General features: G+C 32.3%; 1 protein-coding gene across 5 annotated transcripts in view; it reads right to left on the bottom strand.

The window, feature by feature from the left end:
* Positions 1-5613: 5613 nt before the first annotated feature.
* Cth (Cystathionine gamma-lyase) overlaps positions 5614-26014 on the bottom strand; it is a 226397-nt gene continuing 205996 nt past the window's right edge. For all 5 annotated transcript variants that reach the window (XM_089595777.1, XM_089595769.1, XM_089595774.1 and 2 more), the window contains one exon: positions 5614-5812. In XM_089595777.1, the coding sequence (XP_089451903.1) occupies positions 5665-5812 (148 nt within the window). In that variant the 3' untranslated portion in view covers positions 5614-5664. The remainder of the gene's footprint in view (positions 5813-26014) is intronic.

The following is a 26014-nucleotide window of genomic DNA, read 5'->3' as shown; positions in this document are numbered from 1 at the left end:
TGTGTAAAATAAATGGCATATCAAAAAATATAAAAGTTTTTCCGATATGCGCATGTGTAGACTCGGTGACCAGGCCAACAATGCAAGGATTTACACAATAAAACAGTTACTATGGATGTGGGTGTCACTTGCATCCTGGTGAGGCAGTAAAAAATAAAAATAATAATCAGTCCACCGTAAAATAACCAATTCAGAAATGATCTACATCTCCAAGAACTGAAGGACATACATTACAATGTATTAGAGAACTTTTAACCAATGATTGTGATTCTGTTTGTGGCATTAAAAAAGCTTCCCCCTTATTAATTTCGAACGGGTTTTGTATAATTGATGGATTTTGTACCCGATACTATGCATCATATTGATCTTGGTGTAGTAAAACAGTTTTGCAACTATTGGTTGACACCCTCACGCAATTTATTTAGTATGACGAAAGAGGAGATACAGTTAATTGATGAATATCTGAAAAAATTGAAAGCTCCAACGCATGTGGCTCGACTTTCTCGAACATTGCAGGACAGGAATTTATGGAAAGTTCGTGATTGGAGTAACTGGGTACTGTTTTACAGCGAACCAGTGCTTTGCTCAATAAAACGATTCAAAAAATATGGAACACATTGGGCACTTTTAGTAGATGCATATCATATTCTGACGAAGGATCAAATTACTATTGCCGAACTAGTAAGAGCGGATAGATTGTTGAAAGAGTTTGTTGGAAAGACTGAGCTTTACTATTCTAAGCAGGCAATGACGTTCAACGTCCACTTACTATCGCATGATGCTCAAAGCGTTGCTAATTTTGGACCTTTGTGGAGTCACTGCGGTTATACGTTCGAAGCAGGGGCTCTATCACGACCTTCGATATCTCGCAAAAGTCAGTATTTTTTTCCATAATTTTCATACAATTATAGTTGTGCGCATGCGCAGTATAAGAATTATCGAAAAAAATACTGACTTTTGCGAGATATCGAAAGTCGTGATAGAGCCCCCAGGTAACAGTGATATAGTAAAAAGAGTACATGCTACAAAAGGCGTCTTGAATCAAATTTGTAGGAATCTTTCAATTAGAGAAAGTGTTAATATAATAAAAAAGTATAACACTGGTAATAGGTATTCTCCCATAAATGACTACTGTATATATTTACAATACAGATACACCCAAATGAGCTTACAAATGGGTAATAATAGATACTTCACTAAGAAAAAAATCCATCATCAACCATGTTTCAATGAAATCCCTCTGACTCTCGAAAATGTTACAGCATATGAAAAGCTACTTAAAGATGGGTTTGTGTATAAATCATCTAATAAAAAATTGCAAAGATCCGATAACTCCTTTGCAATAACAACGGAAGAAAACTACATAAACATAATACAGTTTATGGTTGATGTTATCAACGAAAAAGAGTACACAGTATATCGTAAGGTCAGATTAGAGAGAAATGAAAGGCATATATGTAATAATATAATAAAAGTTGATGAAATTGAATGTAATGCATGCATTATAGAAACTTGTGAAGTAGAAAGGTTATGTGTGTATGTTTCTGTAGGAAGCGATCATTTTATTTGAGCTATACCAAATACTTGTATGTACTCATAGCTTTGTACGTCGTAAGATCACGTCATAATTTCTGTGTCAATAACAATGTGAATGTTTATCATTTTTTTAACGCTCCTAAATCTAATTTACAATTACTTTTTATGTGTACCATAGAAAATGAAAAGTGTAAAAATATCGATTACATAAACCAGTTGGAAAAAAAGCACCAAAAATGTCTATAAAAATTTGCCTTTAAGGCATAAACACAACTATATAGCTCATTCTAATAAATTTTTACAATGCTATGAACCCTATGAAAAAAACTCCACTTGGATATTCACATGAAATTCCATGTGGATATCCAAGTAGGAATCCAGGTGAAATTCCAATTGGATATCCAAGTGAAATCCAGGTGGATTTCCAGCTGGTAATCTAACCACTTCTAGATGAATTTTTAACCAATTTATGTGGATCTTGAAGACAATCAATGTTGATTTCTAGATCAATTTAGGTGCATTTCCCAACACATAAAAATGGATATGCTAGCTGATTTAGATGGATGTTATTACTATGTCCCGAGGATCTTTTAGCTGAACTCTGTGGCTTTTCCTACCTATTCTATCCACATGGATCCCCTGGCTGACCCACGTTTATTAGATTTTTTTACCGATCGACGTGATCCAATCAATTCGATTCTAATAAAATGTTTAACCAACCCACATGTACTGTCCAGCCGGTCCACATTGATTTTCCAGGTTCTTTACGTAGATTCTCCAGATCATTTGAGTGTATGGGCAAGAAAGTATAAGTGCATTAGCAAAAAATTGGCCGTCGTCGTGTGGATTTTTTTACAGACCTGCTTAGCAGCACTGTTTAGCTTAAATGTGAGTCAGATGTATCACTAACGTGATACTTCTTTTTTACAATAAAAATTTTTACGTGGATTTCCACATGAAAATCCAGCAAAATCCATATGGAATCCATCCTAACCCACATTTCTAATTTTTCAAGTGGGACTACCCTCTAGCCACGCGTCCCACCTACGCGCCCAGTGTGAGTCCTGAGTTATTAAGCGAAAGCTTGGACTTAAAAATAAATCGTCACGTCTACTTAACAGTAAAAAGGTGATATACAAACAAGACATATACATATTCATTGCTATACCGACCGACACACTGCTGTACTTGTGGACACTTCACTGATCAAAACAAAAAATTTTTTTTCGTAAAAAGTTAAACTATACACAAAAAAGTAATTTTTCCCACTTTATATTTCATTAAAAATAACGTAATAATTTTATATACATATCATTTTTGAAAGACAAAACTTGATTTTTTTGTTTGTATATGACCTTAGCGGTAGTCGCAGGAGCCCTTTTAAAAGCCACAAATTTGCAACTTGGCTTTAAAACATTAATATATATCATTTTTATCAAATCATGATAAAACAATTCTAGTGCATTGTTTAGCTTTATAGAAGTAAAAGAAGCAACTTAAAAAAAAAAAAAATAAAAAAAATAAAAACACTTGGTCATCATAAAATCTCAAGCAACTCTTACAAATTCATACGTAAGGTTATTTTGTAGGTATAACTATTAATATGCTAGTAACAGTATTAAGGCTATTAATAATATACATGCTTCTTTTAATTTACTATAAGACCTTTTCTTTTATTTGAAAGACCCTTAGCAATTGTAAAGATTTTCTTAGAAATTTCGTGTGACCTTCATGTACAGGTTTTAACATGAGATTATTGTGTAGGCAAAATTATAAACATGTTAGTGGCAGTACTAGTAAAATTTCTTTTTTTCTGAAGAACAAAAAAGTTCATAAAAATAAGAGTTTTACTGTGCAGTTACTCGCCAGTAAAATTATTATTAGTACAGTTACAATCCGCAGTTTTGCGACCCTGCTTTAAATCATCAAAAAAAATTTTTTTCTGCAATAAATAAAACATGATTTGAGTACAACATTTTGCTTCAGCAGCATAAGAAGCAACTTGTTTTTTCCTCAAAAATGCATCGCAATTATGAAATGCAACTAAGCAATTTCGTGCGTGACCCTGACATATTCACACTTGAGGTTATTTTTTAGTCAAAATTATGAATATGTCATTGAAAGTATTAATAAAGTTACCTTTTTACTAAGAATCCAAAGATTACCTTAACTAGAGTTTCTCTCTTACGTTATGAGACACAGTTTCGCGACCCTGCTTTAAAACATTAAAAATATATACATTACTAATTCAAGAGACAATGACTAAGTTGATACATCATTTTTTTAAAGAGGTCTTACTAATTGGAATTTTTCATTTGAAAAACATTTACTAATCATAAAGTTTATCCTACAAATTTTGTGCAACCCTTGCGTTTGTGTTTTAACGTGAGATTATTGCGTAGGCAAAATTATAAGTATGCCATAGTGACAGTATTAGTATACTGACTTTTTTATAAAAGTAATCAGGTGATTCAACTTTTTATTATGTTGGTTTTTTTGCAGTTAAAAGTCACAAAAATGTAATCTTACTATTAAATAATAATAAAATATTTACGTGGTTTAAATTTTCATCTTATTACTTCTTAAGATAAATTTGTACTGTTACTGTAAGTATAAGATTCTTATTTTGAAGTGTTAATTGTTAGCTGTTAATTATTAAATATTTATTGTGAAGATTCAATGCCACTATTAGTAATAGTTTAAAAGTTAAATAAACAGTATCATTTTAATTACTTTAGCAAATAAAATAAACAAGAAAAGTCAACAAATTCAAAGATTAATATTTCTGGGATCCAAAATATATTATATACATCGCGAAAAAAATGATATATCACTTAAGGGATCCTAGAAATATGTTTCCTGGATACCGAAAAAGCACATCACGTGTTTTGGGCATCCCAGAAATATGCGTCCCAGAAACATGCAATGTGCGTATCTACTTATAATTTTTCTCTGAATGTTGGCAGCGTTTGGCAACTGGAAAAGGTTCTACAAAGTAATATCCTTGAATAAGGTCAAGGAAGTGTAATGAGTATAGGCTGGATTTAGTGTGTCATACAAAAAATTTTTAGTATTTTTAAATAAATTTTCAGATGCCTTAACAGTGACCGTTCGTTGCATTACGATCCAGACTTTGCAGCTGATATAATTTATGCAAGCGCCATACTGCTCAATATTCTATGCAAAAAATGGTATGAAAAGAATTCTCTATTCGAAAAAGAGCAATCATAACATTGTATACTACTTACAAATGGTTTATATTTCAGGATGCTAATGCCTGTTCCAGATGGTGAGGAACCGTAGGAACCCGTACATGACCATGAATTAAATAAAGAGTACATCAAAAATTGAATTATGAGGACTAACATTATTCGCTAGCACTTGGAACGTAACGATGAAACAAATGTTGAAGTACTACTTAAAAAAACTGTAAAAGAAAATAATTCAGTTATAATGCAGATTACCCATGAACTCAGAGTGTTGAACGGAAGGGAGGAAAAAAAATTTTAAACTTCATACCAGATCAAGAAAAATTAGTTACACTTATTTTTCTTGCCAAGTAAATGTGTACGATGAGTTTTCTTTAAAGATAACCCTATGTAGACCATGTACAGTGATACTTAGACGTTGGGCACAAATTTTTTTTAGATGCATGCAAAATGCTTTTTTACATGCATGCGTGTTCTTTTTGACAAAATCCATATTCCTCAGATCTTATACGCTTAAAAAAATAATACAGAAATATTCTATTTCTACCGTATATAGCAAAAGAAAGTATAATTATAACTTATTACATTTAATTACCTACACTATTCAGTTTCTTCCCATACGATAAGCTCTTTTACATTCATAATAATCTTTTGATGTGACTTATTTCATAATGACAGAATTTTCGCCTGAGTTTTGTTTGCTAATAAATTTCCGTTAAATATTTAATAATTTTTTTTTTATCCTAAACCATTCAGGGCTTTTAATTTTTACGTCATCTATACGTTTTGTACATAAGTTAAGAATATTAAGTTCATAATATTGTTAACATTAGGTAAGAATTTTAAAAGATGAGAAAAATACATCCCGTTATGTGACATTTTTTTTAATCATGTACATGTGAGTTAATATTTAATGTTCTTACAGTATAGAATATTCTAAAGCCTGATTCAAATCAGCAATTAGATCTTCTTTTGTCTCTAGTCCAACAGATAAGCGGACAAGTTGGTCAGTAATTCCAAGGTTTTCTCTTTCAGCTGCAGGTACTGATGCATGAGTCATGACGGACCTAAAATAAGTTTGGCTCTGTTTTTATACGAACATTTTAAGATTTATTTCATGTTGATGCATCACACTACAGAAATTTCAAATACTCATAGTACATGAATAATGTAATAATAAAAGTGTAATTCCATAATTTTAGTGCAATATATGTAATTTATTTCCTATAAAAAATATCACTACCAGATATACAAAGAGATCTCATTGATATTCTAAAATTTAGATTTTTCTCTATACTGCATCTACACTGTGGACTTGATTTTAATTGTTGATAAAAATCTAAAAAATTTTATTCTCAATTCATTTTGTTTTTAATTATTACATAAGCGCCATTTACACCTGAGAAATTTTCAGACTCAAGATATGTAAGCACTTGTGTAAAAAATGCTATTTTTTACCAGTATGAGGTGGGGATGAGATGAGAGTACAAAGCTTTGTTCTTATGTTAACAGATCTACTGGTAAGCTAAGCTCTACTCCCACCTTATCCCCACTCGTCTCTGTCACCTCTTCCCCAATGATAGAGACAACATGATAATAAAAAGAGAGAGTCATTCTTGCACTTCCCCTATCATGATCTCAGTTCCAGCAACTTGGCCGCCTTGTGTGGTCTATTTTATACATCTATATATAATTTATTGTATGTCGTTCTAATAATTTAACAGTTCTATGGTTAACAATGACTGTCTAGACTCGTATCTGATGTCCATTTCCATCTCAAGATAATTCAACGACTACTGTGTTGACAAGGTGAAAACGCTTTTAACTTTTTTAAGTATTGTAATGTCGGTAAACTATTGTTGATACAAATACTAATAATTTTTTTTATTCATTTCTTCGAAATTTCACATTCTGATTTGGAAAGTATTGAAAGTAAGGACCTAAGTGCATCTGTAAAGGAGTAAATCACCTGCAAGTTTGCTTGTAGTTGCGGTACGATAACAAAACATGACTTACGCACATACACGATGGCCTATGCTGACCAAAATAAAAAACTAATATTATCTTATAAAAAAATTAACAAAATCAACTTCAGAAACAATTAGGTGAAAGTTAAGCTTGAAACAGCTACACTGAGGAATAAGATTAAACGCTAGAATAAAATAAAATTTAATCGTATAGATTAAGATAAAACAAATATGTAATTAGGGTAAAAAAACAAAAGTATACATGCTACACCTGCAGTAAGCAACTGCTATGTATAACACACAGAAGTGTTAAGTACGGTCAATTTAGCAGAGCAATATTTTTAACCTTTCACACGATTTTGACTATTCATTTCTGCAGACGCATGATTTTCCGTCTCATGATTTTCTTATCTCAGTAACGTCAAGAGAAAGTCTGTATTGCTGCCTCCAACATAGGTAACGGAATTCACGAATGCCCAGGGTATAATGAACTGACTTCCTTTCTGGCAACTAGCAGTGCAAAATCAGTTGATTCAAATTCTACCAGACATTCTGATTTATTTTTGCAACATTATAATCTGTCAAAACTGACCGTAAATCTAATTATGCTAACTCGCGACAAGCATGGTACTATTATAAGTATAAATATTATTACTATTACTAATATTTTAAGTGTAAGTATCATAGCAACGGCTACTGTTACTCCTGGTTCATAATTAAATAATGCTAATTGTTATACCGTATCATACTAACCGTTTATTTACTCAAACATTTAATCAGAATGATGAGTAATTTCCATCGCTCTTTTTAAAGTAAGTTCCTATCTTAAAAAATGATGGGTCACGTGATGAAGCCTGTTTATTCGTCGCGTGATTGGCTGAGACTGATCAAGCGCGGGTAGATTTGAAAATAAAATTTTGAAAAATAAATGAAAAGTCATTTTAATTGGCAAGTTGATAAATATTACAATATTACGTGTTACGACAAAGACATAAATGTTGTATTTTTCTTTAAAATACTAAAAATTAATGTTCGATTAAATTTTGGGGGTTGGCACGTGGAGTGCGCAGGGGGCGCAGCCCCCTAGTTGATTAAAAAAACCAAAAGTGTATTATTATTAGTAAGATTTTATCCCAATATTAATTAATAATATTTTATTAGTATTATCAGAAACATTTCATCTTGATGTTAATATTAAGTTACACGGAAAAATCTGCGAAATTTGGTTGTAAAAGAGGAAGGAAGGGCATGAGTAACTAAATTAACTTCCCTTACCTTGACGCACGTAGAAGATCTAGCAGGATTATTTGATTGTATTTATTAGTCTATGGAGTAAATCCTAACTGGCCAGTATCAAAAATAACATTTATTAAGTATTACTATAACAATAATAATAATAATAGAGTATTTATTCAAATATATAAAATTTGATTAAAGGTTTAGCTAAAGTTGTATAATAGTGCTCTTATCAACAGCAATAAAATGACAATTAAATAGTACCATACCACTAGTGAGCTGTTAAATACATGGTGTAAGAATAAACTATTGATAGAGAAATTTAATACGTAGATGTGCCAATAGAACCAATAATGATCAAGCAGTAAGAATAATCCAAAATTATTATGATATACATTATTATCCTTTTTCTTATTAATAGACTCTGATACTATAAGTAGCTCAGCAGTAATAATCTTAGATAAATATCAACAGCAACTATGAAAGAATGATTAATATATGACAAGATAAAATAAAATATGTACGCAGTAGTGTGACCAGTCAACGATAGATTAAGTATTGTTGAGAAGTTGTTTAATACTATCAGCAAACGAGTTTATAGGCTCAGGTTGATTAATTATTGCTAAGAAGCGTATCAGCTTTTCTATACCTTCAAAGAGATAAAATAGATGGACTTTATAAATATTGATAAAATATAAAATTAATATTTATAAACGATTCCTATCAAATAAATTCAGTTCCTTTTTTTCGGGACAGCAACTAGATTTTTTTTGTTTATAGTTAAAATTAATTTCTTTGTCAAAAGATAACTTTCCTATTCTTTATACTAGATTATCAAACAGAAACGACAAATTTTTTTCTGTAAATGTATCATGAAAGTACTAGTGCCTTATATTTTTCAAGCTTTTATACCAAAATAAGTGAATAAGTAACAGTATTGATTATTGAAATTGAAAACCCCCATCTACCCTTTACCTATTCCCTCGACGTACACGTGTTAAAAAACAATTATTGATGTATGTTAATATTACGAATTAACAAATTAAAATTGAACCTTACAACTGGAATTTAAGATATTTTTATTTATTAAAATTATTTGAAAATTATAAAAACAATGCTATGATAATTTTTTTACAACATGTATACAAAGTTATTACAATAAGTTTAGTGAAAAAATAAAAAATTTCTTATTCTAGATAATTCAAGATAGAATTTATTTAACAGGAAAGTATCAACATGAAGAATTGAATAATAAAATATTAATAAATATAATTAAGTTCAATTTATTGCCATAAATTTTATTTATTCATCAATAAGAAGTATACAGTAAAGTTAATTTATCATGTGAAGATTTCTTTTCAAACAATGGTTTTTTATTCCTGTATTTTTTCTCTTACTGCTTGAATCAATAAATTCTTTTACTCGTGCATTTTAATAAATCCACGTATAACTGTCCTTGAAAAAATGAAGACATTTTTTCAAATATAAACCTACATCAGGATACATTATACTTAAAACGTTGACCTTGAGATTTGTTTATTGTCATAGTAGAAGGAACAAAGATTGGAAATTGCTTATTATTTTTTTTCTATATTACTTCAATAATTTCGTAATTCTCAGTCATGTTTCGATGTGCAGTCTATTTGATAAACTTGAATTCTAAGTAACATTACTACTGTTATAATTTTAAGGTTTGGTTCATGAAGTGATAATTCTTCACGAATATTGTAGAACATTTTCACCGGAAACTTTATATAAATATTTACGTCCGATTTATCTACTCCTTTATAAAATACGTTTAAAATTGTTGAATTAGGCACAACAATAGAAACGCTTCCATATTACTTACGCAAAACTGTACTTGGCCCTTGACGACCCAGTTATGCTCTAGATGATTATAACTAATGACGAATCATAAGTTTCTGGTTAGATTATAAAAAAAAACTTTAATTACCTTAACTTAAGCTGTCACATTAACCAAGTCCAAAAAAAGTTCAGTTGAATCCCTGGATTTATGCCGAAAAAAAATTTTTTTTCTCACACCTTGATTAGTCCCCCACTTTCTTGTCTTCGTATGTTCGTGGATTGTCAGTCAAAGCACAGTACAGTATTGCTGCCTTAGTCACCATATTCTGAAGACCTGAATTTTTGTAACTTTTTTCTATTTCTTAAACTTTCTAAGATTTTCTTTATGCTTCGAGGGTTGTAAGAAAAGTATAAGTGTATTATATGAGAGAGGAGTAACTTTAATGGAGGTAACAGGTATTTTTAAATAAATACAAAGTTTCAAATACTTTTGCAACAGACTATATATATATATAATTATTATTCCCTGTTTTTTATCAACCGAAAACCTGTACGTACATATAAATGTATTTATTGTATATTACACTAAAATATAATCATATATTGTTTTGGATTAATTTAGATTAAATTTAATCGCAAGTGTATAATTTCTAGTGCTCTAAAATTTTTTCAAATATCATTATAGTTAAGTTATATGTAAATTTGCATTCTTGAATATTTATTCATGACAAGACATAAATACATATGAAAATTAAAATTATTGTTTCTTAAAGAATGACAGAAACCATAAAAGTCTTATCCTATCATTTTGATAAGTCAGCTCACGCAGCACTATCAAACCATATGAAACGGCGAAATTCCTTCATTCCTTTTTAATCACATCTAGAAAATCAAATTTATGGACCAATTTTAATTATTTTTAAACACACGCATGTATTATTAGCCATGTTTTATACCAAGAGCAAACCTATTTCTTACGTAACCATTGGGCTAACAATAAAAACTTTTCGTTAACAATAAAGACTGGAATGCCAAAAGAATTTTTGCAAACCGATGTTATTTAAATAAATGAGAGCACTTTTTTGATCGACTTACATACGCATGACTCTAAAACCCAGGCTTACTGCTCAGGTACCACAATTACATAACCAGTAGAAAATTGGTGGGAAATTCGTATATTAGAATTAATAAAATAAATAGAGAGAGAAAGCGAGTACGCGCATACCCACGACCCATTAAAAGGTATTAAAACTGACTTAATGTGCATATGTGTGTTGGCACCCCCACTTTACGGCGTAAACATTACATTATTACGCAATGTGCATATTTTTCCGCGCACTCGCTGGTAGAAGAACAAGCGAGGGGATCGATTTTGGTAAGCGATTTTGAGTCTCACCTACACACAACACGCGACTTAATCATCCTCGAAAATGATCAAGTTTTTGAAATCAGAGCTTCTTTAGGTGCACCTTGGTTGGAGACCAAAACGGTCGAAACGTACGTATGTACATACATATATATACTGCAGTTCGGTGCTCGGTAGCTCTCGAGTCTCATTGTTTGCCTTTGGATTCTGATACATATATATAGTCAGCATGTAGTGTTATGCATATTCCCATTGCCGTGTCGCAGTGTGTTACTGTGTGCAGTGTCCACGTATGCAATGTATACATGCACGAATGTATGTGTGTGTAACTTGTTTACAGAATTGTGGATGCAACCATGAAAGTGTGCATGTATGATCAGTGTGTATGTGTGTACTTTTCACTTTTACTGTGCAATTGTGTACAATGTGTACATATTTGCCTGCACGTATGTGTATAGAATGTGATGGTTAATATTAATACCAAATACACTAGTAAATATTATTATTTGAATAAAGAACATTAAAATACAATTTTGTATACATGGCAGATCAATGCAGATAGCCAGTATTGATTAAACGGGTTTTTATAATGTTGTATAACCTCTAAATATTACAAAATACGCCATATCTTTAAAAAGAAGTAAGATAGAGCAAAAATAACAAGTTTTACAGGCTTCCTTAATGTAAAAAAAATATCGGGGCACAAAGAAAGAGAGGTGTTAAGTGATGTGAAGACATAACCTCAAATTTTAGTATTTTCAATATTTTTCTATAAAATCAAAGTGGAAAATTTTTAGGAAAATTATAGCATATTTGCAAAATTATTACAAATATGTCAGATATATTTTTTTTTTTTTTTGCCAAACAATAACCTTAAAAATAATTTTAAAAAGTTCTCGAGTCTTACATACATGACAAATGTATAAGGAAGACATAAATATACCGCTGTCACCCACGAAAAAAAATACATATTAAACTTTCAGGTATTTAAGAACCTCGTATTTTGTGGTATACACGTGATTTCTACATACATGCGAGAACTTCGATCTTACCGGGAGACTCCGAGTCCTACACACTGGTTTTTTTTATAGTTTTTTAAAATGACAAATAAGTTTCGGCCTTACTTCAATTAGTCAATTAGAAAGATATTTTGTATTCAATTAACCTAAATATGCATGCATGCAAATTTGGTCCCGGTTAATTTCTTCAAAACAGCTCTCTGCAGCTCTCACATGCATGTATATGGGAACCTGAGGCTATACGGGCCACTTTTTTTCAATAATTTTGTAAATATATCCTATCTATTCAAATGCAATAAAAAAAGACTACATACTCTTTAACACTTCATAAATCAAAACCAAATTTTTTCATCACACAATATGAAACAGTTTAAAAAAAAAATAAGGTGAAAGGATAAGAAGTCATACGGCTCATACAGTCCCAGGTATGGGGCTGATTGGGTCTTGCAATGGGGCTGAATGAGCCAATGTATTTTACATGGCCACATTGAGTGTAATTATCAATTGTTATTTATGTCTTATTTTATCAAGGAAAAAGGCATAAGGAAGAAATAATGAAAAATGAGAAATTATAAAATGTTCCGAAACAATTACATAGTAATAGATATTATCTTTTTTTTTGATATTTTACATATTCCTACAACTAATTAATTATCGATGTATATAACGTTTACTGAAGAAAATTTGCCCAAATCATATTTGTCTTTTTATATTTACTGATAATCTTCTAACCATTTGATGGCTTTATGACCAATCCCGATAAAAGAATCAAAAATTTTTGTTGTTAAACCAAAAAATTTTAATTGAACTAAATGATAGAAAAGTGTGTTCAAAAGACATTACTTAACGAACATAACGACAATATACAAACCTGGTTTATACACGGCTTTAAGATTTTTTTTTTTTTAGTTTTTCGTTTAATAGTTTAAGCTTTTCTCTTTACCGTTTTACTAGGTATACCATACTTTTTTTCTATACGTTGGTATGTCGCCCCAGCTTAAATTGTACTAACTTTTTTTGCAATGCCTTAGCAGACCAGGACAGCCGATTTGTTTTTCTTTTGTACGACCTGACCATCAATTTGTTTTTAATTAAGAAATCTTATCGCTTTAAAACATGGAATATCAGACCAAGTGTCTGTCAGAGAAAAAGATAGAAATCGTTTGCTGCTATACTTATCTCGTCCCATTTAGCCTTATCTGATTGACTCATACAGCCCCTTCCACCAATATGTTTTAAATATTAGATAATACATTTATAACTGTAAATACATATTCTTATAAAGCATTACATTAAAGTGTAATAGTTGCTTCACTATTATTAAGTCTTACAAATAAGAAAAAAAATTTTTTTAACACTTTTATAACTGTTCAAGGTTTGTGAAATTCTTTTTTTTCACTCTAAATTTGCATTTAAAATAGTATTTGTTTGCAGCGTGTAAAAAATCTTTATAGACACCCCAGCTATTCCAGTAATAGTGTCGGATTTGTTGTTGTTGTTGTTGTTGTTCGTTAGATGACGCTGGATACCTACAGGAACTCCGATATGCCACATTTCAGGTTTTTTTTTTTATTTTTTTTTTTTTTATCTTAAACTCCAACTTGCTGGCAGATATATTTGTATAAACTGGGTTGGTAAAGAGTTGTAAGATAGCAATGAATATTATATTATGTGTTACTGCGAATTTATTATGAGATTTGATGAGATTTGATGAGATCACCGAGTTGCTGGATGACTGGGATTGTGAGGGTAGGGTTTTGGTTGTGTCTTTGTGATATGAATGTGTGTTGTCATTCAGTATGGTATAGTCGAAGTCGACAAGTGTGTCGACTAGTTTGTCTCCAGAGGGGCAGGGTTTAGTGGCCCCCCATAATTGATGATGGGCATTGAAGTCTCCTGCAATAATAGCTGATTTGTATTGTGTGATGGAGTTAAATAGATTATTCTACTCGTTTAACGTTGTGAGTTTAGAGGGAACTCTGTATAGCGAGACAATGAGTAAAGAGTTGGAAGTATTGTTAAAATTGTTAGTTAGCGGTATCGTGACTGCTAGAGTCTCGAGCTTATTTTCTGCATGATGAATATTGTTAGCGAGTTGAAAAGGAATATTATTTTTCATAGATATGATTAAACCACCGTGATCTATGTTTTTTCTGTCTTTCCTGATTATATTTTTAATTTTGAATTTTGAAATTTTTATTACTTTTTAACCATGTTTCTGACAAGATAATTATATTAAATTTGCTTTTTACATTATTTAGATGTATAGTTTTGTTAAGTATGCTACGGCAATTTCATTGTAAGATTTTTAAATCGTCGATGTTGTAAGCAGTGTTAATACTGTGATAGTTCTGTGCCATCAAATTGAGTATTTGTATCCTTAGGGTCTAGAAGTTATTGAAAGAGGTTTTTTGTGCTTAGATGTAGCTGTGGGTTATTAGGAGTTACTCCTGTTATGTTAGTATTGGATACAAAGAAATTGACTATATCTTCCATGGGCACTAGAACATCATTGGCGGTAATACCGTCAGAGTTTGCAATGATGGAGCAGTCATTAGTAGAGAAGTCCTTGTATAGCGGCATCTGGGTATTGTGGTATGAGTTCCGAGTTATATTAAAGCTGGTAGGTGTAAATTTTAACTGACCGTTTGTATAGATAAGGGTATCCTTGTGTTGTTGGTTTAATAAGATTGTCTTTTGTGTGGGTTGAGAGTTTGAGAGCTTTTTGGGAGAGTTTTTCTTAGGACTAGTTGGTGGTTGGGAATGATTTTTGAGAGCGTTAGAATATTGTCTTTTGTTTTGTGCATCGTTGTTCACCTCAAGGATGTCTTGCATGATGTTACCTTCACCTAGTTCTAGGAAGTCAGAAAATCTAAACCTTTTGTTTCTACTGTTCAGGACTTCGTAGGTGAGTCTGGCCTCTTGGACTGTGACCGATTTTTTGACAGCATAGGTTAGTAGGCCTTGTTAAATTTTTTTGATTTTATAGTTATAGTTTGTAGGCAGATGAGGTGCTTCTTTGCAATTAATGCATACCACTCGTTCAATCGGGATAGGGCAAAGTTCTTTTACATGTTCGGTGCTCCCACACTGTATGCACCTAGGCTTAGATCTGCTAGGATTAGTTTTGACATGACCATGTCTGTAACACTACGTGCAGAGTTTTACCTTAGGGATGAAAATTTCAACAGGGATTTTGAGTTTGTATAGATAGGCGTGTTGGGTTGTGAGTTGGTCTGTGTACGTAAGTAGTACTGTGCCAGTTGGAATGTACGAAATTTTTTCACCTTCTGCGACCCTTCTGTTAAATCTGGTGACGTTGCAGACCTTAAGTTCGGCAGCTGGAGAGTGAAGGACGATATTTTGTTGAATTTATGCTTCGGAGAGGTCGTGGGGTATATTTTTGATGATGGCTTTTTTGTACACGTATGCTGATGACATGAATGCTTCCAGACCTTTTTCTTTCAGTGAATCTAACTTAAGCACTGCGTTGGCAACTTTGCGGTGGTATGTAACGAGTGCTAGTTTGTTTTTTCCTGAATACTGAAAAGTTTCAATTCTGTCTGGGTATAAGGAGGTTATTAGCTTAGCGATATTTAGGGGGTGAATATGTTTTTTGTTTGTGGGATCGGAGGGTGAGATTTTTGCTTGGATGATGACCTTGTAAGGGCCATTTATATTTGCTGGGTATTTAGAGATTCTGCGAAGGGATTCAGGAGAAGGGGTTTTCTTTTGTTATTGGGGTTGTGAGTTGTCTGTGGTTGTAGGATTTTCAGTTATATTGGGTTTCTTAAAGTCTTTATAACATTCACTTTTTTGGTTCATTGCGTTACTTCTTTTTCTAGACGTATAAAGCTTGGACTTAATGTCACTGTCATAATTTTGTAGGGTAGAAGACTGTGTGGCTAAAGGTTCCCTGGAGGATGACTGAGAGTCATCAGTGTTAGGCATTTTTTTTTTTTTTTTTTTTTTTTTAGGTTAGCCCAGGGGGCTAGCCCCGTTTTTAAACATGTCTTATAGGTTAGACGAGTAGAAAGTAGATGTTTTTAGATTTGAGATGGATAGTTACCAGCCTGTACGTACCCAATGGCGCCCCTGTTCGAACTCCAGTGTCGGATTTACTCAGTGGGCCTACCAACTATAAACTAACCTCTCCGCATGGGACAGGTCCGTTAGGACTACTCCCCTAGAAGACGAAAGGGCATAAAAGAAGGAGAAAAAAGGAAAATAACGGAGAATTTTGGAGGCCAGCTCGCTCTCAAAGGGGCCAGAGGAGGGGCACTGACGCATCTGGGCGAAGCTCGAGGCAAATAAACTTGCACTCGTGGCCGGTGACTGTAACTCATACCTTGCGATCAACTGTTACTCGTTTCCATAAACTCCAGCCACTTGTGCGAGTCAATTACGACTCGAGCGGGAAATCATCTTCTCTGCACGTAAATAACTAGTATATAAATTATTATCAGCAGTGATAAAAAATGATTTAATATTTTAAGTTTTTGCTGGTAATTTTCGAGTTGGTATCACTACTTCCTGGAACTCTCTTTAGTAGGTGTTTCTCGTTCACCTTGACATATAAGCAGGAGATATGCTGGAGTTATATGATCCTTTATCCTTTTCCATAACGTTTAAAATTAATTTTGCAGTATAACTTAACGTTAAATCATTATATTGTAACAGACTTAGTATTTGATAAGATATCAGTGTTGATCATACTTTAAATTTGAAAATGTATTATTAATCGATGTAGGTTGTACCTTGCACCTAAATACTCATGACTTGTACTTATAAAGCCTATTGTGCTGTTTGGAATTTTGTTCAAGAAAATTTAAACCTTTCAAGCCCTTAAAAGTAAATTGTGATAATGAAAAAGCTTTGATGAAGTCAATGGCAATTACTTTAGAAAAAATAGCGTAAGAGCCTGCTATTTCCATTGTGCTTAGGTAAATTAGTTCAGGGTACAAGTATTGATTCATGAGTTTATTCAATGTACACAATCATAAAAGTTTTGATTATTGACATTCTTAAATATTATTCCAAAAATTAAAAACTTACCTTTTTTAAATGTTGTATTACTATAATTTTAATATAAAGAATGTCAGTTTTACAAGAAATATCTTTTTCTGACTACCTCACCCAAAAATTCAAGTTTCAGCAGCAGTGTATAGGGGTGAAAGCCAATGTTCCTTTTCTATCGATGTGACATCTATATCGTGTAGAGAGGTCGGGAGAAAAAACTGTCTGCCCCCTACTTCTCCTTGCTTGAGAGACACACAGAGAGAGCGTAACAGCAGTGCAAAAGTGCATAAGTATTAAGTACTCACCTACGCTGCGTTTATTTATTTTTTTCATGCAGTGAGAAAACTTCTACATAGAGCACACGTCTAACTCGGGTATGACTATAAATTTGTCATGTAATGCATGTAATCGCCTTTGGTAGTATGCAACGCAGTCAGAAAAATCACATAAGAATCAAACATGTGACTTTTGCAGGAACTGATGCCCAGGAGTCTAATAAGTAATTATATTAGCTTATGAATATAAATATAAAAGGCTATGACAACATATGGTGCCTTCAAATATCATTGTATGATTCCAATCTCTGTTTAAGAATTGGAAGCGAAGCAAATTCATGTGAAAAATTATAAGTGTAAAAAATATTAATAGCAAATGTACACATAAAATACTTATTAATTTAAATCCTTATACATAACTTATCCTTATGAATAAATACCTGAAATACGGTTATTATGAGTCTAAGTCTCTTTTCAATATTTTTATAAAATCTTATCCACTAATAAATTTTATTATTTGGTCAAGGATATGTTATGTATTGTGTGTTTGAACTACAAAATTGATGAATAAAAAATTACTCTGTTATCGCATTTTTAAAAAAGAAACTAAATCAGCGTTTTTAAAAAAAAATTTTTTAGTATATAAGCACGTTTTTTTAACGAGCCGTTGTTTTGTATGTATTTCGTGAGAGCCCCTAAGCCATTCAATTCAACGTAATATAGGAATTATCGCTCGTGCGTCATACACTGGCTGCGTACGTATTTAGCAATTCGCCTCACTTGTATCACAATACGAATGAACTAGTGTTGAGTGGAATCCGTTATCACCTATATTATTTAGATTTTTAAGGACATGGATTCTTGTCTTGGGATAAAAAAAAGAGATTTCGAAGGTTTGATTAAATAATTGAATTTAGTAAATAACGGATCCCTTAGCATCCAAACATACATTGCTAAAAAAGTCAATGACATACGTGTGCTTACCTGTTTTACTTATCAATGATTACAATTAATTATGATATGATTCGATAAAATAAATAATATAACATTTTTGGCTTTAGTCAGAAAAGCCAAGTAAAAAAAACAGACTTTTTTGAAAGTCGTAATAGCAAAGTCAATAACCCAAAAAGGCATTTGATTATAAAAAAACTTATGAGTATTGCGTTACTACCCTCTGATCAAGCAATGAACGCTGTTACAGCTTGTAACGGCACCACCATTTGGGTTTACGGGAGTTTTTGGTAGACAGGAGAAGGCACACGATGGAGCAGAAATGAGGTCCCTACGGTTCACGAACTCAACATAGATGGCGTACTGTAGCTAAGAGAAAAATGGCGTCACATTGACACAAATGTAGTATTCATGATCTCCTGACGTCAGCGTTATGGATATGTTGTCACATAAGTAAGTTCACATTACCGTATACCGTTGTCACTTACAGCTGAGTGTGTCAGTGACGCCATTTTTTTCTTAGCTACAGCACTCTCTTAGCAGGAGGGTTAGGAAGCGGTAAAAAGCGCGAAGAGGTTAGGGGTCCGGATGGATGTGTCATCAGGAACCCGAGCAGCGAGGATAAGCGTTGCCGGTACTGGTTATTGAGTCACCCGGGTCAGCGCTACCAACCCAATCCAAAAGAATACTTGGCCGGCGGGGTTGCCCACCAGTTCTCACATCTCTAGGGTACGCTTTTCGACCTTGACTTCACACTCTGTAGCTGTCGAGAAATAAAGTAAGTCCGCTCTTCATTAATTGTGCGAAGCTTATATATCAGCTCGCGAAGTCTGCCCGCTGCGTAAGACACGGATGTTGTACGCCGATTGTAGTTATAAATATATGGAAGACAGCGGTATCACCACCGACGCTTACTACAACGTACTCAAGTGTTAATTACACACACACACTTACACACAGAGAGAGAGAGAGAGAGAGAGAGAGAGAGGCACACACATACGATTTTTCATTGCTCAATTAATACTTTGGATTCAATAAACCTTTCTTTTATTTATAATATTTAGAATCTTTCATTATAAATGCATGAATATGTGTGTGTTGTCAAATTTAATAGTCCCGTGGTCCCAGTCCTGTTCCTGTCATTTATTATCTAGCTACTCCACGTATCAGGGACATACGTGGCCTTGAGTTATAAGCCAGTAAAGCACCCGGTGCCTGGGCTTGACTGCAGTGACATTAGGTAAGGTTTGCAGGTCGTTTGACCTGTATAGTATACGAGGAGTGCTGTAGAGGGTTCTCCGGCCTGATAAGCTCGGTCAAAGTTATATACGGCAGGTCAGAAGGACACGTCCTATTCCCGGTTTCATTTCTCCCCGAACACCCTGTTACAAGCTATTAAGAATTAAGTTCAAGAGATGTTTGTTGACGATCCTCAGAATTTGAATACGAGGAAAAAATACATCAATTCGTATTACTTTAATCATTGGATGAAAATCGTTACCCATGAAACTTTCTCCATCTATAAGATGTTAGATCGTACAAATAATCATCTGGAAAGCTACCATAAAATATTAAATGTAGTTTGAGAACAAAACCAAGTGTAATTACGTTTATAAGTAGGTTAAAATTTAATTGATTAATAAAAAAATAAATTACATTTTCGGCACGACTGCTCCACACAAGTGCCTTATATTTTTGCCAGAGTAAAAAGTGTAACCATAACTGAATCATCTATTTTTTGCGTAAAAAATTTTCAATCGCGAAGTTAGTGTGATCCGAGTGATACCTATCAAGTGCCAAAATGTACGAGTAAATAAAATGAACGTATGAAGATATGCAAATGGACTATATTTAAATGCTTACATCCAATTCTGTTAAATTTTAATTTTTAGCTTTATTTAATGTCAAAACCTGACACTTGTTAATCCAGAAAATGTTGTCAAAGGGAAAAAATTTACCAGCACTGAGATGGTTGAACTCTAAAAAATAAAAATCAGTATTTTTGATGTAACTTTTTAAATTCACATTTTAAATCTATTTTCAGTGAAAATTAGATGTAGTTCTCAAAAAAATACAAGTTTTTACCGCTTATAGGGATCCAAAAAACAGTTTCTTAATGTACTTAAGAGCAAAAAGCAAATACTCAAAAGTTTAAAAAATAGGTTTTTTTGATATAACTATCTAAAGCCACACAGTTTTGGTTTGGAAGAGACAGTTATAGATCTTACAACTGTTTGATATTTTCGATTATTTTTCAAAGTCCAGCTTCATGCTTTGAAAATTCAATAAAACTTTAAAAAATTTTTTAAAAAATTACTATTTTTACCGTAACTGTAACAACTTGCAATTAATACCTGTGAGTAGTCGAGGAAATATGTAGTTCTCATCAAAACAAAACTTATCTCATGCACTTCGGTCAAGGATTTTTTAATGCTAGTGTAGTAACAAACAGCATCGAACAATATTTTTGAAATTTCACAGTATGTCACTATGTGGTGTATAATGAAATGACACTTTTTGCTCTGCTAATAAATTTAACAGTCGTGCTTTACATGTAAAAGCTGCGTCTTTTACATAACTTTAGCCTTTTTTTAAGTTATTATATTTCTGAAGTGTTGTGACTGCAAGCCAATAATAATAATTTTTACATGAATATTTTGATTATTAACTTTTTTTTTCACGGCAAGCTTAACACTTATGTGGAAAAAAATTGTTAGGATGGTTGCATTCGTACTCTTTTAGTAGAAAAATTAAAAACCATTTTTCAATTTAGAACGCTCAAAACCTTCATTTTAGTAGGGAAAAGTGGAGGAAGACTCATAAAGTATTCTTCATAAAATTACCAACAATTTAAACTCAAATAATTAAAAAATCAGACACGTGGGTCCAATGATATAAATTTTTTCAAATTGCCATAAGAGCACAGGTTAAAATTTCAACTTTGTCTTTTTATATACACTAGTTTTCGAGGTAAAAAAGTCTGAGAAGACCAGTCGTTCTCTTTTCATAAAAAACTGCAACATATTAAAAATTCAGACAGATTCTACTTTTTTTATACAATTTGTGAACGTCCTCAAGTTTTAAGTATTTTAAGAATCAAACCTAATAAATAAGAAGTTACCGAGTAATTAACGCGTTTCACTAAGAAAGTATTACTAATATTTATTGGACGCTGCAATAATAACATGAAATACAATGTATGACAACATAGGCAAACTTATTTAAAAAAAAAGAAATAGCAGTACAAGAATTGAATCAGGGTAAGAAGTTGAGGCGAATCTCAGCGACGCAAACAGAAACTAATAATGCGGAACGATGCCACTGAGAAGTCTTGGGAGGAGTTAAAGTCAAATCCATCGTGAACTGTCGAAAGATTCATGAATGAAATAACAAAATACATTAATGAAAGTTTGTTTAATTCAATTGAAATCAATAAGTTTAAATCTCTTCTATTTCTTAAATTAATTAAAACATTAAATAAACAGTGTTAGTAAGTATTATTTTTTTTTTTTACGAGAAAACTAGTTTTAAGAAATTTTAAAAAATATCGTAATAAATGTATCAAATTAATAATAACCGCCACTGGTCGGTTTCCCTTAGCTGCTTCCTTCTTGATCCTAAAATTAAGATTGGTTACAGAATATATATTTTTTAAAGGAGAATTATTTGATTCTTCTGTGGAGATAAGAAGCAAGTTTTAAAAGCTAAAATACCAAATAAAAATTTAATGTGAGTAAACTAATACCTGTATTTTTCTGTTGACAATTTTCAGAGGTATTGATTTTGTTCATTTTTTTTTCAATATTAGTATGATGAAAATTAATTATTGAAAATGTATATTATTTTCTGCAAAGTTAATTTTTTTACATTGGGTAGGATGGATTAACACAGATTGCATTGAGGTTAGATTTCAGATTAAGTCTATTTACCAGGTACCAATGCTCTCATTCACTTAACTAATAATCCTACAAATATATTTCAATTTAGTTTTACTACTCAAGATTAGACTGATGGCACTCGCACAGTTACTATAGTAAAAAGTATGAAATCACAGTCGTTAAACATTGAATTTGGTCTTGTCAAGTACTTGTCCCACTACTACTTAGTTCTTAAAGAAAGGATGCAGTAGTGGGACAGCAATGATAAGCCTCGTCCCACTTCTACATGGTGTTTGCAAAAAATAAGGGTATACCAGGACAGGCTACATTTTATGACGAAGTGATTATTTTAAAAATCTAATTAATAAAACTTGTTATTGAGTGTCATATTATTACGTATAAATAGTTCGAACGTACGTTCGAACCTACGTGTATCATCTTGACAGTCAACTTTAGTGTCACATCTAAAATGGGCGAAACGCGTTGTTTAAGACGTATGTATCAAACGAGGGCTTGGGCAGCTTGATAAAAAATTGTTTTCATTCTCCCTTAAGTGTTAAACAATCAATTTTGGGAGTCTTATCTAGCTAAAAGATAAAGAAATATTAGGAAATTTTTTTAAGGATATTTTTTGACAAATGAATTTACCAGTTATGATTTTTCCTCCTGTCCCACTTCCCACTATACCCCATTTAACCTCACCATGCTTTAGGCACACATGAATTTTTTAAATATATTTATCAGCCAAATTTCAAAGAAAAAAATTTCTAAAATTGCATTATTTAACATTGCTCTTATGGACTAGCGCGATTATTCAGCCTTTGTTGCACAAGTTTTTAGGCTAAAGATTTATTAACATTGTTTTTTTGGGAACCCTTACCACACTCGCTAACCCACCCACCTTCTTGGGAAAAATGATCGAACCTCTTTAAACTCAATTTTATACAATCAGACAAATAGTTTGTCATGTTGATGGGAGAAATGTTCATAGCAATCAGTTCGTTGTCATAGGCATTTCCCCCATGGAGAAGTATGGGAAAGTTGACCATTGGGGATAATATCTATATTTTAATTCTTTCATTGAATATAAAAGAATTAAGATAACTTATATGTAAGCACAATAATTGGATAGCATTTGGACACTTTCAAAGTTGGTCGAATATTCGCAAGGTTGGCTAACCAAGCAAGCCCACCCACGCAATTTTTTAGGTCCCTACACTTTGCACCGGTAGTGGAAGTGAAGCGAGCTCACTTATGCAATTTCGCCATGCCCTTGCATCTATATTCGAATATTCCTGAGGTTGAGCAAAGTCAACTAAATAGTCTTTTATTTATAAAGGAATTGAAAATTCTCGGGAAGGAAGCCCACCCACGCATTTCTTCTACGCTTCTGCACATATCCGAATATTGTCGAGGTTTGCCAAAGTCAAGCAAATAGTTTTATATGATTACTGGCAGTGAATACGAGACAGCTTGCCATACGCCCCGCACTTATTTGAATATTTCTGAGGTGTGAGGTTGGCTAAAGTCAGCCCATCCATGCAATCGCCCTGCACCCTCGCACTTATGCAAACATTCCCGAAGTTGGCCGAAGTTAACTGAATACGCTTGCCAACTCCCTGCGTGCAATCACAGGTTAGTCATTATTTGTTCTTATAAGGATCTCAATGATACTTTTCTGAGGCCTTGTAAAGTATGTTTCAAAATCTTTACAAATCCTTAAAATATCCTTATAATACAGTTATTTATTTATTATGATGTTATAACCATTCTTTCTAAGGACCTTATAAATGCTTTATTGCATGCATATAAGGCTCTCACTGAGGAATATTTTACACCAATGATTACTAATTTTTCTATATAATATTGATATAAATATTTTTGTTTTTTTTGCCACCAACGACAATTTGTAAAAGAATCAGCAATTCAACACAGAAATCTATGTCATAATAAAGTTTGTTGTATATATAAGTAATGTAGCAATTGTTTCTTAAAAAATTTTTATTAAAATTTTGTTTTGTATTTAGTATGGCTTGTTACAGATGTTTGATGTTTGAATTGTAAAATTCTAGTGAAATTTTTTGTTTTAAAAGTTTTCTATTCGAGAAGGAATTATGAAGAATCACCGATAAAGATTAGGACAATTTAAATGATACAAGATTATTTCAAAATATTTAAGAAAAATCTGTCCGATGTGAATAAATAATTGGTGATTGAGAAAATTTAAAATTACTTGTTAAAAGCTGGTGAGATGTAAATAATAAACTGCAGATCGAATAAGACTTGGAAAAGTGTACGGTCAGTTTATGTATAAGTAATCTCTAATCATTTTAATGGTTGTTTTTGCCAGATAAGTGCCGTCGTCTCAACTGCTATTTCACGGCTCGAGCGACGTACGGTAGCCGCGGTGCAATGGCGCTTATGTGGTGAAGCCTATTTTTCCTACCAAAGGCACACCAGCCTTTCATAACCACCTGAGGTAGGAAAATGTAAATTTTATTTTTCGCGATTGTGTAGGTTACATGTAGAGTGTAACAAGGCTTAAATATATAGAATTTATAACAGATCTCATATAAGTACTTCAAAAAGCAGTGTTAAAACCATTATAAGAGACTACGGTTTCATACAGAAGGGTTGGAGATTGTAGCAAGCACGTGAGAGAAGCCCCCTAAGTGGATATATATTTATAAATTTATAAATATTCCTGAATTTTAAGGTTATATTGAGGGGTATGTCCACACACCCTGACTACACTCCCTATGGTTTTCCACAGCACCCCTTAAGATAAGAAAAAACTCTCTATATACATCTCTGTGAATTTAACCTGTGCTGGCGGCCAAACGACTTTATAATTTAAAGATATACGTTTGTAACTAAAAGATGACTAATGCGGACAATTACACAAGGAAAAATTGGGAGTTATGAGGACGTCTGCATAATTTTACCATATTATCAACATATATCTTAAAAGCACCTAACGTCTGCAAAAGTCACTTTCACTAAACACACACACAGACCCGTATATGTGTGTGTGTGTAATACTTCCGTAAGTGACGAACTTCGTGTCTAGAGCTCATGCAACTATGTATATAAGAAACTAAAATCAAATTTTTAAATAACGTAAAGTTATGTTAAAAAGTATTAAACTTTTTTGAAAAAAACTTTTAAGCTGATATGTTGACTCCTCAATGAGATAATTCACAAAACAAAGTTAAAATGTCACTTCTGTACCCTGTCTTCAACTCAATTTTGCACCTAAAAGCACATACTAGAAAAAATATAAGCTTTTCTGACATATACTTGCACATACATTATTAGCCCCCCATTCATTACAAGTGGCCCCCTCTTTGGCCCTCCCTAAAACTCTTCGTAGTAGTCATCAAAATAAAATAAATAACCATAATTTATGACTACATGATAAAAACCTAACAAAACACAGTAAAATTATCACTTAAGTGATCAGTTTATTAACATTATACATTTATATTAATTCATAAATTTACAATGGTGTTAATAATTTTTGTAAATAATGACATATTGCATGTGAACGTACGATATGTAATGGATACACTTGGTGTAAAGAATATTCTGAAGAGATTAATGTGAAAAAAATGAATTACTCCATTTGATCGTGTGTGGTAATTAATTTCATTAGAATAAGACTTGTCAATGAGTGTTGACTAGATGAAAAAATTATTGATGGTTAAAAATAAAAAACTTCTTTTTGTATTATTTTCTCAATGGTTACTATA

The sequence above is a fragment of the Copidosoma floridanum genome, unplaced genomic scaffold, assembly GCF_036245765.1.
Source record: "Copidosoma floridanum isolate Cflo_tuat_1 unplaced genomic scaffold, Cflo_Japanese_pri ptg000004l, whole genome shotgun sequence".
NCBI classification, from domain to species: Eukaryota; Metazoa; Arthropoda; class Insecta; order Hymenoptera; family Encyrtidae; genus Copidosoma; species Copidosoma floridanum.
The sequence above is the reverse complement of the archived record's forward strand: the minus strand, read 5'-3'. Positions and strand labels throughout refer to the sequence as shown.